At 41.8% G+C, this 18276-nt stretch overlaps 1 protein-coding gene across 1 annotated transcript in view; it reads right to left on the bottom strand.

The window, feature by feature from the left end:
• The window catches only part of LOC146583889 (uncharacterized), a 60438-nt gene that overhangs the window by 13943 nt on the left and 28219 nt on the right, over positions 1-18276 (bottom strand). Inside the window, exons 31-45 of the mRNA XM_085268108.1 lie at positions 17276-17889; positions 16347-16951; positions 15877-15911; positions 15166-15777; positions 13247-14334; positions 11788-12922; positions 9929-11016; positions 9715-9832; positions 7854-7992; positions 7155-7538; positions 6166-6443; positions 4214-4385; positions 3494-3738; positions 3196-3379; positions 987-1191 (exon numbers count right to left, since the gene is read on the bottom strand). Coding sequence (XP_085124234.1) covers positions 987-1191; positions 3196-3379; positions 3494-3738; positions 4214-4385; positions 6166-6443; positions 7155-7538; positions 7854-7992; positions 9715-9832; positions 9929-11016; positions 11788-12922; positions 13247-14334; positions 15166-15777; positions 15877-15911; positions 16347-16951; positions 17276-17889 — 6902 coding nt within the window. The remainder of the gene's footprint in view (positions 1-986; positions 1192-3195; positions 3380-3493; positions 3739-4213; positions 4386-6165; positions 6444-7154; positions 7539-7853; positions 7993-9714; positions 9833-9928; positions 11017-11787; positions 12923-13246; positions 14335-15165; positions 15778-15876; positions 15912-16346; positions 16952-17275; positions 17890-18276) is intronic.

The raw sequence follows: 18276 nt of genomic DNA, 5'->3' as shown, positions 1-18276 counted from the left end.
AAAATATGGTAAGAGTTATTTCATCTAGAATTGATGAATTTGTGGATCTTTTTTAGAGAGTGAGGAAGGTAACTGAAGAAGAAATACACAGTGCATCATGGGAATCCCCGGCAGCCTACGTCTATTGCAGCATAACTAAGGGAGGATTCAGGGTCACCTGGTCCAGCCCTAACTATATGCTTTAGCAAAAAGGAAAGTTTGAAGCCTAATCTTGAAAGTAGAGATAGTGTCTGTCTCCTGAATCCAAACTGGAAGCTGGTTCCACAGAAGAGGGGCCTGAAAACTGAAGGCTCTGCCTCCCATTCTACTTTTAAATACTCTAGGAACAACAAGTAGGCCTGCAGAGCGAGAGCGAAGTGCTCTAATAGGGTGATATGGTACTACAAGGTCATTAAGATAAGATGGGGCCTGATTATTTAAGACCTTGTATGTGAGGAGCAGGATTTTGAATCCTGGATTTAACAGGAAGCCAATGAAGGGAAGCCAAAACAGGAGAAATCTGCTCTCTCTTTCTAGTCCCTGTCAGGACTCTTGCTGCAGCGTTTTGGATTAGCTGAAGGCTTTTCAGGGAGTTTTTTGGACTTCCTGATAATAATGAATTACAGTCATCCAGCCTGGAAGTAATAAATGCATGAACTAGTGTTTCAGCGTCACTCTGAGGCAAATTGTATCTATTTAATAGATCAGATTGGAATGGATGACTGGAGAACTGTTTACTAGGAACAGAACTTGGCTAAGTCATTCAGTACTGTCTCAGTTTCGTCTTCATCTGTATGCTCTGCAACTTTATGATACATACTATTGATTTAGGATATTTGCAGTGCTCCTTCACAGGCTGTCAACTTGACAATCAAACTGGAAAGAAAATACCATTATACCACATTCCCCAAATCATTCTGTTCTACATGTGCAGAATAAGTACATTTTTCTATCTACCAAAATGAAAAGTATAACGAGTTTGCTGAACAGTTTGTGGTTCTCTTTACCTGGTAGTTAGTAGATCACAGACAGCAGGTTCACAAACAGGTGGTGTTGAGTGTGAGGGCTTTGATGTGGTTCTGGGTGTTGGTGGGGTTGTGGGGATAACGCAGGGTGTATGTGGGACCTGCCACTCGCCTGCAGTGTCTGAGCAACTTCCCACCTGGCCATTTGGAGAACGGCATTCATTGCTCTGGGAGTTGTCACAGGTACCTAGTAAAGGAAAAGCAGCAGAATGAAGCCTGAGCAGTAGCCTAAGAAAGAAACTTATTATATGATCAATATCAAAGTTATGTAGGCATACCTGCATACTAACATACTTCTTTTTCTTATCTAAGCTTCACTCTAATTAAATTTACAGTTTGTTCAAGACATGTACAGATATTTCTTTAAATGGGAAATTAGTTAACATTTCAGTACAAACATAATTTTTAGCGGCAATCAAAATGTTTTATACCCACTACAGATCAAACGTTTTAGAACACCCCAATTTTTCCAGTTTTTTATTGAAAATTATGCAGTTTAATGTCGCACTGCACTCTGAAATTAAAGCATAGTACAAAATGACCAAAATGTACTAAACTTTTGTCCAGTCAGAACAGCTGGACACCCCTGTGGCACTCTTTCTACAATAGAAATCAAATATTGTTCAGAAGTTCTTCCCATATCTGTTGCAGAAGTTCCCATAAATGAGGCACTGCTTGGTTGCTTTGCTTTGTCTCTTCTGTCCACTTCATCCCATACCAGCTCGATGGGGTTTAAGTCTGGAGACTGTGGTGTATGCTCAACAGCATACAAAGATGCTGCATGATGAACCAAAGATTTCAAATTTGGATTCATCAGTCCAAAATACCTTCTTCCAGTCTTCAGTGGTCCAACAGCAGTTGTTAATGGCCCAGACAAGCCTCTTTGTCTTATTCTGGCATCTTAGCGATGGCTTTCTTGCTGCAAGCTCAAAGTCTTCTCTTCACAGTTGAAACTGGGACTTCCTTACCACGACCACTATTAGGCTGTGCTTGAAGCTGTTGTCCTGCGAGCCACCAATCACACAAGCTGTTAACTCTCCGAAACTCTGATTCATTTGTGGCTTTGGGTCTGCCAGACCTCTTCCTGCCAGAGTTTGTTTCTGAGTGCCTTTTGATGGTGAAGGAAACTGTACTCACTGACACCTTGACATTCTTCCTAATTTCTCTGTAGATAAAAGACCTAACCTTTTTAGTGTTAAGATGGTCTGTCTCTTCCATTGTTAATTGCATTTTTTGTAGCAACCCACTACTTTCTGCAGTACAATATTGTTCAACTGATGCTGACGAGGGTATCGTACCACAGTGTATTCCAACACTGCTTTTATGCAGACAGAGGGGGTTGTAAGCATTCCAGAAAAGTTGGAACACCTGTAGCAATTAGTAGCACCAGCTTTGCAGAACAGCTTTAAATTGTTAACTCATGTTCTGTTCCCTGAAAAGGGCCTTTTTGGATAATTCTGAAATGGACGTCATTTTTCAGTTTTGAGTAACCTTATGTTTTTTTAACCTCTGGCAGTTCACCACTTACCTTTGTACCATTTCAAGCAATTCATTGGACCTGAATGACATGAATTGCAATAAAAAACTGGAAAAATTGGGGTTTCTAAAACTTTTTTTTTTAAGTATATAACTTTGTTTGTGTTGCATTTTTAATTTCTCTTGGTATTTGGGATTAGTTAGATGTGTGAAGTTTAAAAAAATCATGACTCTCAGCTGGAACTGCAGTAAAACAAGGTGAGGAGTTTAATGATATGCAGCAGGAATTACAAAACTATAGCTATAACGGGCTTCAGTATACCAGAGAATTGGTATTGGTCTGAAACTGAAGCTTAGTTCCAGACTTAGTTCAACTAAGGCCCGAGGGCGCGATACGGCAAGCCTCGCCTCTGTCAGTCTGTCCCAGGGCAGCTGTGGCTACAACTGTAGCCTCCACCAGTGTGTGAATGTGAGAGTGAATAGTGGAACTGTAAAGTGCTTTGAGGGCGTTGAAAAGCGCTATATAAATGCAGTCCATTATTATTATTATTAACCAAAGTGTGCTGAGGCTGTCTCACCTTCTAGATTGGATATGGATTAGAGTTAAATTTGATTGCAAGTGGCCGAGGAATCTTTTCTATTATTAATATTTGGCTTATTAATGGTCATTGTTTAGACCTGGGTTAAAGATTGGGAGAAGTATTCTCTAACTCACCACATTGTCCCTCTGTGTTTCCTTCAAAGAGGGAGTAGGGAAGGTCAATGCTGAATGAAGAGCCTGAATAGACTATTTTTGCACTGATGTCTTGTAACTCCAATGTGGTGATTATATCTGTGCTAGTAATGCGCAGGACAGAATTGCTATAGGCAGGATAGATCTTTTGCTGATTGACAAACACCTGTAGGTAACAACACAATTTACATTAAAAAATAGTGTGAAACAAGCATCATACTCATTTGAAAGATTAACCATTAGATCAGCTTTCGCTTGGTCAAATTGAATTATTGCTTACCACATTAGTTGGTATTCCTGAAGACATCAGCTGAGTCAAAACCACTTTGAAAGATTTATATGTAACAGTAAGAACCTTGGGACAGAATGTACTGCTTGATGGATCACAATCACGGTTAACTACAACAGTCAGGTTATATTTAGCAATAATCTCTTTGACCAGGTAGTAAGAGCAATTCTCATTGAAATTGTAGGATTCTCCATCAAATGTTAAGTAGTGGGATCCACACCAGACACTGCACACACCTGCAGGGTGAAAAGAATCATGTATAGAAATGTCAAGTAATAACTGGAACAGGAAAAATAGACAAGCGTCATAAGTTAACAAAAGACCATAGATCTGCCTAAACAGTCAGAATGCAGGCTGATCTAATTTTATTTATAAAGAACATTTAATACAAGGTTGGCCAAAGTGCTGTAGATAAAACAGTATTGCACAGTAATGTAAAAACTTCACTATATGGACACGTGCCCACTCACAACAATAAATATGCCACAAAAAGACGATAGACAATAACAGCCTAAATAACTAGCAACAACATGAAGGGTATTCATGGCCATTGATCAGCGGTGGCTTTTCATGTATTTACAAGCCTCAAGGCTCTGACACAAGATTATCTGCAGTATATCAAAGAGACAGATTTCATATTGTGTATTTATATACACCATAAGTACAGTGTATATTTTGCTGTGTATTTATAATATACATTATTAAGCTTACATCGACATTCATAGTGAGGGCAGCATCCGTCATCATCAGAGATCTTAGCAGCACTGCGTCCATTGGTGCAGATGGGCTGCTGCATAGTAGGACAGACTGTTGGCATCGTTATAATCTTCCCATTAATGCACGTAGCTGTGGTGCAGTTGCCGGCATCCCAGGACTCTCCATTCTGAACAAGTATTGACAAACAAAAGATGATTTAGGAGATCATGGGTTTGTTTAAAATACACTGTCTTTCAAGTAAATTGTCATAATCTCATTTAGGTTTATAATTATTCTTATCCCAGACATATGCTCTTTTATTTAGTAATTTATTGCATTTTGCACATATCTAAAATATATGTTTATTTATTTTTGGAAGTTTTTGATCCACTTTTTACATTTGTAAATCTGTGAAGTAACAGTAAAGCTGAAGTCACCAGATTATTATTAATATGTGAGAGAACCCCCACAGGTACAGAACATGCTAACAAAGAGCCCCAAGTTGTTGTCAAACCAGAAACATTCATCCTGTGAAGCAGCTGTGCTAACCACTGCTCCATTCAGCCACTGTGTTTCATTTCTGCATTATATGTTTTTTTCAGCTTAGAGCAGTGGTTCCCAAACTGTTTTTGCTGGGCCCCCCTTTGTTTTAGAAGAAAAATGTTGCCCCCCCCCCCCAACACGCAAACACATCCTCCCACCACACAGACTCATATTTTGCTTTCAAACTCCATTGCTGTTTATTTCACATCTCGACTCTGGTCCGATTTCACATACTAACTCTTTTACGCTATGTCCACACCTACACGGTCATTTTTGAAAACGCAGCTGTTTCTATGCGTTTGGGCTTTTCGTCCACACGTAAATGGCGTTTCAAATCACCGAAAACTGCGATTTTTTAACTTTTAACTCCATTTTTGTTCGTCACGCAACGTCAAAGGTATGCGCCTTTTTTCACATCAGGCTGTGCGCAACGTTATTGTTTACATGAGATGAATTGCAGAATGATAGAGACAAAATACTGTTAATCTGACTGTCTGCAGGTTTTACACACAGTTACTGTCCCTCCATTTACAAAGGCAGAGGCGTCACGCTGTGATTATTTTACATGTAGTTGTTTTTTTCCTGTGTAATAATGTTCAACATTGCTGTCAATACATTTTTCAAAAAATGCCTCTCTGTGCAAAATGGGTTCAAAAACATAAACAGCTGTTGGATCCTGTTTGTCTGTGATTTGAACCGAGGGGACAAATCATGGCAGGATCAGCCTGATGTTATTTGCATCCCACTGTAACTTTATAAAGAGCAAAATGTCAGGAGTAGTTAATCATTATAAGAAGTGTTTGTAAACTAAAAATCAAGAATGTAGGATACTGTTTGTCCGTGATTTGGAGAGCCCAACGCGCGGGGAGATCTACCTCGGCACTTGTGCAGGTGAAGCCAAAGAGAAGATATGCTTCACCATGTTTTCTAGTTTTTGGCTTGGAAGGGAGTTGGTTTGGAAACATATTTGGCGATGTTTCATCTCCTGCTTTGTGTTTGTATGGAAGCCCCGTTAAAAACCTGTCAATTATGCTAGCAGTATCCAAACGTTCTTTTTTTTTCTCTCTTTTCATACCGCGCCCCCCCTGCAATGGCTCTGTGCCCCCCCTAGGGGGTGGGCCCCACACTTTGGGAACCTCTGGCTTAGAGCATGGCTGTACACAGTGGTGCACTAAGGTAGGCCTATTATCAGCAAATCAACACCATGGACTTGGAATTACTAAATGGTCTATTGTGGATCTACACTCTACAGCCTCTCAACTGGTATTCACCAAGGCATCACAGTGGTAAATGACAAAAATAGATATAGCTATTATTGCAGTCAGGTTCAGGGTGTCACACCAGCACCAAAGTGGTATTTAACAAAAAGCCCATACATTGCCCTCACTCAATAAATAATAAAAACATATGTAATCATGTCACACCTGTCTCGGTGGATACACATCATTGCAGACATTTTGAGTAGATGAAGTTATTGATGTACTTGAAGTAAAGGACGCAGGACTAGTTGTTGTCAGAGGTACTGAGCTGGAAATTGTGGCCTTTGTAGTAGTGCTGAATACTGTAGTTGTAGAGTGTGCAGTAGTGGGCACACTTGGTGTCACAGGACAAGGACTGGACTGTGTCTCAATTTCACAAGATGCATTGCAAAATGCAGCATAACACCACCCTAACCCATCAGTGACATTGTACACAAAGTCCCCTGTGAAAAAACAAACAAAAACAAAACACAGATAATTAAACAAGCGCTGTACTGGTATCCAACTGGACAGGCTGGATGCGTATGTGTGTGTCAAATTAACAGTTTTTGTTATGTCCATTTCTAACTAAAGACTGATATGCTTTTTCTTCATGAACAGCTCTGGGATTTAGAACAATATGCATTCAAATAAGAACTTCAGATGAGAATATAAAACTCTAAATTTGAGGTAAGATAATGGATGAAAACAACATTAAGGGACTTAATGACCTATATACAGTGACATACTGTGCAGAAAGTTCCCCAATTCCCTATGAAACCCATGTTGGTTTTTGTGGAGACCATTCAGAAAGCCAGACATGCAGTAACATGCAGCTGAAGTTACAATGTCACCTGCTCTGGCCCCAGGAATAGAATTATCTATAGTAGTTGGGGTTTACCATCACGACTCTAAAAATAGTTAGAAATAACCTAATTTTTTCCTTGAAAAGACTGTTGCCAAGTGGGTAAGGTAAAGGTGTACCAAGGGTTATGTTTTGGACTACACATCTTCCTCACAATCAACTGTTTTCCTGGATGCTTTGGGAGAACCTGCTATACGACGGCTAACTGGGTCTAAACTTGAAATTTAAAACAAGAACAGAGGTGTCCTAACAACATGTGTTCAGAATTAAAGAAAAATAAAATGATAACAAAAATGAAAGAGAAACCTACCAGCATGATGCGAAGCTCCATTGACAATGCATACACATCGTGTCGAGGTTGTATTAAGGGGTGATGAAGAAGCAGCTGTGGTTGTGGTTACACTGGGGCTTACACTAGTTACGTAAACAGTCGTGCTGCCTGGAACAGTCTCTGTTGTAGGAGTAAAAGAAGTTGTACCTCTAGATGTTGAGGGTAAAATGGTTGTGTTTAAAACAGAAGGATTTGAAATTGCAGTTGAAGAAAACGATGATCCTGTTATGACAACTAAGGTTGATGCAGCTGTGGTAGAGGATGTTGTTGGTCCCGATGTGACTATTTTTGGTGTTTTTGTTGTCATAACTGTGGCTGTTGTGGATTCAAATGCTGTTGTCTCTTTGGGTGTTGTAGCTGTTCCTTCAGTGGTAGTGAAAGGCCCAGATGTAATTTCAGTACTCACAGATGGTTTTGATGTAACCGTTGTGGATCCTTGACCTGTTGTTTCAACATGTGGAGTTGTGGTCGTGGTTTCAACAACAGCTGTGGTAGAGGATGTTGTTGGTCCCGATGTGACTATTTTTGGTGTTTTTGTTGTCATAACTGTGGCTGTTGTGGATTCAAATGCTGTTGTCTCTGCAGGTGTTGTAGCTGTTCCTTCAGTGGTAGTGAAAGGCCCAGATGTAATTTCAGTACTCACAGATGGTTTTGATGTAACTATGGTGGATCCTTGACCTGTTGTTTCAACATGTGGACTTGTGGTCGTGGTTTCAACAACAGCTGTGGTAGAGGATGTTGTTGGTCCCGATGTAACTATTTTTGGTGTTTTTGTTGTCATAACTGTGGCTGTTGTGGATTCAAATGCTGTTGTCTCTGCAGGTGTTGTAGCTGTTCCTTCAGTGGTAGTGAAAGGCCCAGATGTAATTTCAGTACTCACAGATGGTTTTGATGTAACTATGGTGGATCCTTGACCTGTTGTTTCAACATGTGGAGTTGTGGTTTTGGTTTCAACAACAGCTGTGGTAGAGGATGTTGTTGGTCCCGATGTAACTATTTTTGGTGTTTTTGTTGTCATAACTGTGGCTGTTGTGGATTCAAATGCTGTTGTCTCTGCAGGTGTTGTAGCTGTTCCTTCAGTGGTAGTGAAAGGCCCAGATGTAATTTCAGTACTCACAGATGGTTTTGATGTAACTATGGTGGATCCTTGACCTGTTGTTTCAACATGTGGAGTTGTGGTCGTGGTTTCAACAACAGTTGTGGTAGAGGATGTTGTTGGTCCCGATGTGACTATTTTTGGTGTTTTTGTTGTCATAACTGTGGCTGTTGTGGATTCAAATGCTGTTGTCTCTGTGGGTGTTGTAGCTGTTCCTTCAGTGGTAGTGAAAGGCCCAGATGTAATTTCAGTACTCACAAATGGTTTTGATGTAACCGTTGTGGATCCTTGACCTGTTGTTTCAACATATGGAGTTGTGGTCGTGGTTTCAACAACAGCTGTGGTAGAGGATGTTGTTGGTCCCGATGTGACTATTTTTGGCGTTTTTGTTGTCATAACTGTGGCTGTTGTGGATTCAAATGCTGTTGTCTCTGCAGGTGTTGTAGCTGTTCCTTCAGTGGTAGTGAAAGGCCCAGATGTAATTTCAGTACTCACAGATGGTTTTGATGTAACTATGGTGGATCCTTGACCTGTTGTTTCAACATGTGGAGTTGTGGTCGTGGTTTCAACAACAGTTGTGGTAGAGGATGTTGTTGGTCCCGATGTGACTATTTTTGGCGTTTTTGTTGTCATAACTGTGGCTGTTGTGGATTCAAATGCTGTTGTCTCTGTGGGTGTTGTAGCTGTTCCTTCAGTGGTAGTGAAAGGCCCAGATGTAATTTCAGTACTCACAGATGGTTTTGATGTAACTATGGTGGATCCTTGACCTGTTGTTTCAACATGTGGACTTGTGGTCGTGGTTTCAACAACAGTTGTGGTAGAGGATGTTGTTGGTCCCGATGTAACTATTTTTGGTGTTTTTGTTGTCATAACTGTGGCTGTTGTGGATTCAAATGCTGTTGTCTCTGTGGGTGTTGTAGCTGTTCCTTCAGTGGTAGTGAAAGGCCCAGATGTAATTTCAGTACTCACAGATGGTTTTGATGTAACCGTTGTGGATCCTTGACCTGTTGTTTCAACATGTGGACTTGTGGTCGTGGTTTCAACAACAGTTGTGGTAGAGGATGTTGTTGGTCCCGATGTGACTATTTTTGGTGTTTTTGTTGTCATAACTGTGGCTGTTGTGGATTCAAATGCTGTTGTCTCTGCAGGTGTTGTAGCTGTTCCTTCAGTGGTAGTGAAAGGCCCAGATGTAATTTCAGTACTCACAGATGGTTTTGATGTAACCGTTGTGGATCCTTGACCTGTTGTTTCAACATGTGGACTTGTGGTCGTGGTTTCAACAACAGTTGTGGTAGAGGATGTTGTTGGTCCCGATGTGACTATTTTTGGTGTTTTTGTTGTCATAACTGTGGCTGTTGTGGATTCAAATGCTGTTGTCTCTGCAGGTGTTGTAGCTGTTCCTTCAGTGGTAGTGAAAGGCCCAGATGTAATTTCAGTACTCACAGATGGTTTTGATGTAACCGTTGTGGATCCTTGACCTGTTGTTTCAACATGTGGAGTTGTGGTCGTGGTTTCAACAACAGTTGTGGTAGAGGATGTTGTTGGTCCCGATGTGACTATTTTTGGTGTTTTTGTTGTCATAACTGTGGCTGTTGTGGATTCAAATGCTGTTGTCTCTGCAGGTGTTGTAGCTGTTCCTTCAGTGGTAGTGAAAGGCCCAGATGTAATTTCAGTACTCACAGATGGTTTTGATGTAACCGTTGTGGATCCTTGACCTGTTGTTTCAACATGTGGACTTGTGGTCGTGGTTTCAATAACAGCTGTGGTAGAGGATGTTGTTGGTCCCGATGTGACTATTTTTGGTGTTTTTGTTGTCATAACTGTGGCTGTTGTGGATTCAAATGCTGTTGTCTCTGCAGGTGTTGTAGCTGTTCCTTTAGTGGTAGTGAAAGGCCCAGATGTAATTTCAGTACTCACAGATGGTTTTGATGTAACTATGGTGGATCCTTGACCTGTTGTTTCAACATATGGACTTGTGGTCGTGGTTTCAACAACAGCTGTGGTAGAGGATGTTGTTGGTCCCGATGTGACTATTTTTGGTGTTTTTGTTGTCATAACTGTGGCTGTTGTGGATTCAAATGCTGTTGTCTCTGCAGGTGTTGTAGCTGTTCCTTTAGTGGTAGTGAAAGGCCCAGATGTAATTTCAGTACTCACAGATGGTTTTGATGTAACTATGGTGGATCCTTGACCTGTTGTTTCAACATGTGGACTTGTGGTCGTGGTTTCAACAACAGTTGTGGTAGAGGATGTTGTTGGTCCCGATGTGACTATTTTTGGTGTTTTTGTTGTCATAACTGTGGCTGTTGTGGATTCAAATGCTGTTGTCTCTGCAGGTGTTGTAGCTGTTCCTTTAGTGGTAGTGAAAGGCCCAGATGTAATTTCAGTACTCACAGATGGTTTTGATGTAACTATGGTGGATCCTTGACCTGTTGTTTCAACATGTGGAGTTGTGGTCGTGGTTTCAACAACAGCTGTGGTAGAGGATGTTGTTGGTCCCGATGTGACTATTTTTGGTGTTTTTGTTGTCATAACTGTGGCTGTTGTGGATTCAAATGCTGTTGTCTCTGCAGGTGTTGTAGCTGTTCCTTCAGTGGTAGTGAAAGGCCCAGATGTAATTTCAGTACTCACAGATGGTTTTGATGTAACCGTGGTGGATCCTTGACCTGTTGTTTCAACATGTGGACTTGTGGTCGTGGTTTCAACAACAGCTGTGGTAGAGGATGTTGTTGGTCCCGATGTGACTATTTTTGGTGTTTTTGTTGTCATAACTGTGGCTGTTGTGGATTCAAATGCTGTTGTCTCTGTGGGTGTTGTAGCTGTTCCTTCAGTGGTAGTGAAAGGCCCAGATGTAATTTCAGTACTCACAGATGGTTTTGATGTAACCGTTGTGGATCCTTGACCTGTTGTTTCAACATGTGGACTTGTGGTCGTGGTTTCAACAACAGTTGTGGTAGAGGATGTTGTTGGTCCCGATGTGACTATTTTTGGTGTTTTTGTTGTCATAACTGTGGCTGTTGTGGATTCAAATGCTGTTGTCTCTGCAGGTGTTGTAGCTGTTCCTTCAGTGGTAGTGAAAGGCCCAGATGTAATTTCAGTACTCACAGATGGTTTTGATGTAACTATGGTGGATCCTTGACCTGTTGTTTCAACATGTGGACTTGTGGTCGTGGTTTCAACAACAGCTGTGGTAGAGGATGTTGTTGGTCCCGATGTGACTATTTTTGGTGTTTTTGTTGTCATAACTGTGGCTGTTGTGGATTCAAATGCTGTTGTCTCTGCAGGTGTTGTAGCTGTTCCTTCAGTGGTAGTGAAAGGCCCAGATGTAATTTCAGTACTCACAGATGGTTTTGATGTAACCGTTGTGGATCCTTGACCTGTTGTTTCAACATGTGGAGTTGTGGTTTTGGTTTCAACAACAGTTGTGGTAGAGGATGTTGTTGGTCCCGATGTGACTATTTTTGGTGTTTTTGTTGTCATAACTGTGGCTGTTGTGGATTCAAATGCTGTTGTCTCTGCAGGTGTTGTAGCTGTTCCTTTAGTGGTAGTGAAAGGCCCAGATGTAATTTCAGTACTCACAGATGGTTTTGATGTAACTATGGTGGATCCTTGACCTGTTGTTTCAACATGTGGAGTTGTGGTCGTGGTTTCAACAACAGCTGTGGTAGAGGATGTTGTTGGTCCCGATGTGACTATTTTTGGTGTTTTTGTTGTCATAACTGTGGCTGTTGTGGATTCAAATGCTGTTGTCTCTGCAGGTGTTGTAGCTGTTCCTTCAGTGGTAGTGAAAGGCCCAGATGTAATTTCAGTACTCACAGATGGTTTTGATGTAACCGTTGTGGATCCTTGACCTGTTGTTTCAACATGTGGAGTTGTGGTTTTGGTTTCAACAACAGTTGTGGTAGAGGATGTTGTTGGTCCCGATGTGACTATTTTTGGTGTTTTTGTTGTCATAACTGTGGCTGTTGTGGATTCAAATGCTGTTGTCTCTGCAGGTGTTGTAGCTGTTCCTTTAGTGGTAGTGAAAGGCCCAGATGTAATTTCAGTACTCACAGATGGTTTTGATGTAACTATGGTGGATCCTTGACCTGTTGTTTCAACATGTGGAGTTGTGGTCGTGGTTTCAACAACAGCTGTGGTAGAGGATGTTGTTGGTCCCGATGTGACTATTTTTGGTGTTTTTGTTGTCATAACTGTGGCTGTTGTGGATTCAAATGCTGTTGTCTCTGCAGGTGTTGTAGCTGTTCCTTCAGTGGTAGTGAAAGGCCCAGATGTAATTTCAGTACTCACAGATGGTTTTGATGTAACCGTTGTGGATCCTTGACCTGTTGTTTCAACATGTGGACTTGTGGTCGTGGTTTCAACAACAGTTGTGGTAGAGGATGTTGTTGGTCCCGATGTGACTATTTTTGGTGTTTTTGTTGTCATAACTGTGGCTGTTGTGGATTCAAATGCTGTTGTCTCTGCAGGTGTTGTAGCTGTTCCTTCAGTGGTAGTGAAAGGCCCAGATGTAATTTCAGTACTCACAGATGGTTTTGATGTAACCGTTGTGGATCCTTGACCTGTTGTTTCAACATGTGGACTTGTGGTCGTGGTTTCAACAACAGTTGTGGTAGAGGATGTTGTTGGTCCCGATGTGACTATTTTTGGTGTTTTTGTTGTCATAACTGTGGCTGTTGTGGATTCAAATGCTGTTGTCTCTGCAGGTGTTGTAGCTGTTCCTTCAGTGGTAGTGAAAGGCCCAGATGTAATTTCAGTACTCACAGATGGTTTTGATGTAACCGTTGTGGATCCTTGACCTGTTGTTTCAACATGTGGACTTGTGGTCGTGGTTTCAACAACAGTTGTGGTAGAGGATGTTGTTGGTCCCGATGTGACTATTTTTGGTGTTTTTGTTGTCATAACTGTGGCTGTTGTGGATTCAAATGCTGTTGTCTCTGTGGGTGTTGTAGCTGTTCCTTCAGTGGTAGTGAAAGGCCCAGATGTAATTTCAGTACTCACAGATGGTTTTGATGTAACTATGGTGGATCCTTGACCTGTTGTTTCAACATGTGGAGTTGTGGTCGTGGTTTCAACAACAGCTGTGGTAGAGGATGTTGTTGGTCCCGATGTGACTATTTTTGGTGTTTTTGTTGTCATAACTGTGGCTGTTGTGGATTCAAATGCTGTTGTCTCTGTGGGTGTTGTAGCTGTTCCTTCAGTGGTAGTGAAAGGCCCAGATGTAATTTCAGTACTCACAGATGGTTTTGATGTAACTATGGTGGATCCTTGACCTGTTGTTTCAACATGTGGACTTGTGGTCGTGGTTTCAACAACAGTTGTGGTAGAGGATGTTGTTGGTCCCGATGTGACTATTTTTGGTGTTTTTGTTGTCATAACTGTGGCTGTTGTGGATTCAAATGCTGTTGTCTCTGCAGGTGTTGTAGCTGTTCCTTCAGTGGTAGTGAAAGGCCCAGATGTAATTTCAGTACTCACAGATGGTTTTGATGTAACTATGGTGGATCCTTGACCTGTTGTTTCAACATGTGGAGTTGTGGTCGTGGTTTCAACAACAGCTGTGGTAGAGGATGTTGTTGGTCCCGATGTAACTATTTTTGGTGTTTTTGTTGTCATAACTGTGGCTGTTGTGGATTCAAATGCTGTTGTCTCTGCAGGTGTTGTAGCTGTTCCTTCAGTGGTAGTGAAAGGCCCAGATGTAATTTCAGTACTCACAGATGGTTTTGATGTAACTATGGTGGATCCTTGACCTGTTGTTTCAACATATGGAGTTGTGGTCGTGGTTTCAACAACAGCTGTGGTAGAGGATGTTGTTGGTCCCGATGTAACTATTTTTGGTGTTTTTGTTGTCATAACTGTGGCTGTTGTGGATTCAAATGCTGTTGTCTCTGCAGGTGTTGTAGCTGTTCCTTCAGTGGTAGTGAAAGGCCCAGATGTAATTTCAGTACTCACAGATGGTTTTGATGTAACCGTTGTGGATCCTTGACCTGTTGTTTCAACATGTGGACTTGTGGTCGTGGTTTCAACAACAGCTGTGGTAGAGGATGTTGTTGGTCCCGATGTGACTATTTTTGGTGTTTTTGTTGTCATAACTGTGGCTGTTGTGGATTCAAATGCTGTTGTCTCTGCAGGTGTTGTAGCTGTTCCTTTAGTGGTAGTGAAAGGCCCAGATGTAATTTCAGTACTCACAGATGGTTTTGATGTAACCGTTGTGGATCCTTGACCTGTTGTTTCAACATGTGGAGTTGTGGTCGTGGTTTCAACAACAGTTGTGGTAGAGGATGTTGTTGGTCCCGATGTAACTATTTTTGGTGTTTTTGTTGTCATAACTGTGGCTGTTGTGGATTCAAATGCTGTTGTCTCTGCAGGTGTTGTAGCTGTTCCTTTAGTGGTAGTGAAAGGCCCAGATGTAATTTCAGTACTCACAGATGGTTTTGATGTAACCGTTGTGGATCCTTGACCTGTTGTTTCAACATGTGGAGTTGTGGTCGTGGTTTCAACAACAGTTGTGGTAGAGGATGTTGTTGGTCCCGATGTAACTATTTTTGGTGTTTTTGTTGTCATAACTGTGGCTGTTGTGGATTCAAATGCTGTTGTCCCTGTGGGTGTTGTAGATGTTCCTTCAGTGGTAGTGAAAGGCCCAGATGTAATTTCAGTACTCACAGATGGTTTTGATGTAACCGTTGTGGATCCTTGACCTGTTGTTTCAACATGTGGAGTTGTGGTCGTGGTTTCAACAACAGTTGTGGTAGAGGATGTTGTTGGTCCCGATGTAACTATTTTTGGTGTTTTTGTTGTCATAACTGTGGCTGTTGTGGATTCAAATGCTGTTGTCTCTGTGGGTGTTGTAGCTGTTCCTTCAGTGGTAGTGAAAGGCCCAGATGTAATTTCAGTACTCACAGATGGTTTTGATGTAACTATGGTGGATCCTTGACCTGTTGTTTCAACATGTGGACTTGTGGTCGTGGTTTCAACAACAGCTGTGGTAGAGGATGTTGTTGGTCCCGATGTAACTATTTTTGGTGTTTTTGTTGTCATAACTGTGGCTGTTGTGGATTCAAATGCTGTTGTCTCTGCAGGTGTTGTAGCTGTTCCTTCAGTGGTAGTGAAAGGCCCAGATGTAATTTCAGTACTCACAGATGGTTTTGATGTAACCGTTGTGGATCCTTGACCTGTTGTTTCAACATATGGAGTTGTGGTCGTGGTTTCAACAACAGCTGTGGTAGAGGATGTTGTTGGTCCCGATGTAACTATTTTTGGTGTTTTTGTTGTCATAACTGTGGCTGTTGTGGATTCAAATGCTGTTGTCTCTGCAGGTGTTGTAGCTGTTCCTTCAGTGGTAGTGAAAGGCCCAGATGTAATTTCAGTACTCACAGATGGTTTTGATGTAACCGTGGTGGATCCTTGACCTGTTGTTTCAACATGTGGACTTGTGGTCGTGGTTTCAACAACAGCTGTGGTAGAGGATGTTGTTGGTCCCGATGTGACTATTTTTGGTGTTTTTGTTGTCATAACTGTGGCTGTTGTGGATTCAAATGCTGTTGTCTCTGTGGGTGTTGTAGCTGTTCCTTCAGTGGTAGTGAAAGGCCCAGATGTAATTTCAGTACTCACAGATGGTTTTGATGTAACCGTGGTGGATCCTTGACCTGTTGTTTCAACATATGGAGTTGTGGTCGTGGTTTCAACAACAGCTGTGGTAGAGGATGTTGTTGGTCCCGATGTGACTATTTTTGGTGTTTTTGTTGTCATAACTGTGGCTGTTGTGGATTCAAATGCTGTTGTCTCTGTGGGTGTTGTAGCTGTTCCTTCAGTGGTAGTGAAAGGCCCAGATGTAATTTCAGTACTCACAGATGGTTTTGATGTAACCGTGGTGGATCCTTGACCTGTTGTTTCAACATGTGGACTTGTGGTCGTGGTTTCAACAACAGTTGTGGTAGAGGATGTTGTTGGTCCCGATGTGACTATTTTTGGTGTTTTTGTTGTCATAACTGTGGTTGTTGTGAATTCAAATGCTGTTGTCTCTGCAGGTGTTGTAGCTGTTCCTTCAGTGGTAGTGAAAGGCCCAGATGTAATTTCAGTACTCACAGATGGTTTTGATGTAACTATGGTGGATCCTTGACCTGTTGTTTCAACATGTGGAGTTGTGGTCGTGGTTTCAACAACAGTTGTGGTAGAGGATGTTGTTGGTCCCGATGTGACTATTTTTGGTGTTTTTGTTGTCATAACTGTGGCTGTTGTGGATTCAAATGCTGTTGTCTCTGCAGGTGTTGTAGCTGTTCCTTTAGTGGTAGTGAAAGGCCCAGATGTAATTTCAGTACTCACAGATGGTTTTGATGTAACTATGGTGGATCCTTGACCTGTTGTTTCAACATGTGGAGTTGTGGTCGTGGTTTCAACAACAGCTGTGGTAGAGGATGTTGTTGGTCCCGATGTGACTATTTTTGGTGTTTTTGTTGTCATAACTGTGGCTGTTGTGGATTCAAATGCTGTTGTCTCTGCAGGTGTTGTAGCTGTTCCTTCAGTGGTAGTGAAAGGCCCAGATGTAATTTCAGTACTCACAGATGGTTTTGATGTAACCGTTGTGGATCCTTGACCTGTTGTTTCAACATGTGGACTTGTGGTCGTGGTTTCAACAACAGTTGTGGTAGAGGATGTTGTTGGTCCCGATGTGACTATTTTTGGTGTTTTTGTTGTCATAACTGTGGCTGTTGTGGATTCAAATGCTGTTGTCTCTGCAGGTGTTGTAGCTGTTCCTTCAGTGGTAGTGAAAGGCCCAGATGTAATTTCAGTACTCACAGATGGTTTTGATGTAACCGTTGTGGATCCTTGACCTGTTGTTTCAACATGTGGAGTTGTGGTCGTGGTTTCAACAACAGTTGTGGTAGAGGATGTTGTTGGTCCCGATGTGACTATTTTTGGTGTTTTTGTTGTCATAACTGTGGCTGTTGTGGATTCAAATGCTGTTGTCTCTGTGGGTGTTGTAGCTGTTCCTTCAGTGGTAGTGAAAGGCCCAGATGTAATTTCAGTACTCACAGATGGTTTTGATGTAACTATGGTGGATCCTTGACCTGTTGTTTCAACATGTGGAGTTGTGGTCGTGGTTTCAACAACAGCTGTGGTAGAGGATGTTGTTGGTCCCGATGTGACTATTTTTGGTGTTTTTGTTGTCATAACTGTGGCTGTTGTGGATTCAAATGCTGTTGTCTCTGCAGGTGTTGTAGCTGTTCCTTCAGTGGTAGTGAAAGGCCCAGATGTAATTTCAGTACTCACAGATGGTTTTGATGTAACCGTTGTGGATCCTTGACCTGTTGTTTCAACATGTGGACTTGTGGTCGTGGTTTCAACAACAGTTGTGGTAGAGGATGTTGTTGGTCCCGATGTGACTATTTTTGGTGTTTTTGTTGTCATAACTGTGGCTGTTGTGGATTCAAATGCTGTTGTCTCTGCAGGTGTTGTAGCTGTTCCTTCAGTGGTAGTGAAAGGCCCAGATGTAATTTCAGTACTCACAGATGGTTTTGATGTAACCGTTGTGGATCCTTGACCTGTTGTTTCAACATGTGGACTTGTGGTCGTGGTTTCAACAACAGTTGTGGTAGAGGATGTTGTTGGTCCCGATGTGACTATTTTTGGTGTTTTTGTTGTCATAACTGTGGCTGTTGTGGATTCAAATGCTGTTGTCTCTGCAGGTGTTGTAGCTGTTCCTTTAGTGGTAGTGAAAGGCCCAGATGTAATTTCAGTACTCACAGATGGTTTTGATGTAACCGTTGTGGATCCTTGACCTGTTGTTTCAACATATGGAGTTGTGGTCGTGGTTTCAACAACAGCTGTGGTAGAGGATGTTGTTGGTCCCGATGTGACTATTTTTGGTGTTTTTGTTGTCATAACTGTGGCTGTTGTGGATTCAAATGCTGTTGTCTCTGCAGGTGTTGTAGCTGTTCCTTTAGTGGTAGTGAAAGGCCCAGATGTAATTTCAGTACTCACAGATGGTTTTGATGTAACCGTTGTGGATCC

This window comes from Mchenga conophoros, linkage group LG1 (assembly GCF_057382185.1).
Source record: "Mchenga conophoros isolate Kocher_MC1m ecotype Shallow Benthic linkage group LG1, M_conophoros_male_GT1.1, whole genome shotgun sequence".
In the NCBI taxonomy this organism is placed as follows: Eukaryota; Metazoa; Chordata; class Actinopteri; order Cichliformes; family Cichlidae; genus Mchenga; species Mchenga conophoros.
Note: the sequence above shows the minus strand (reverse complement) of the source record. Positions and strands in the feature narration are given on the sequence as shown.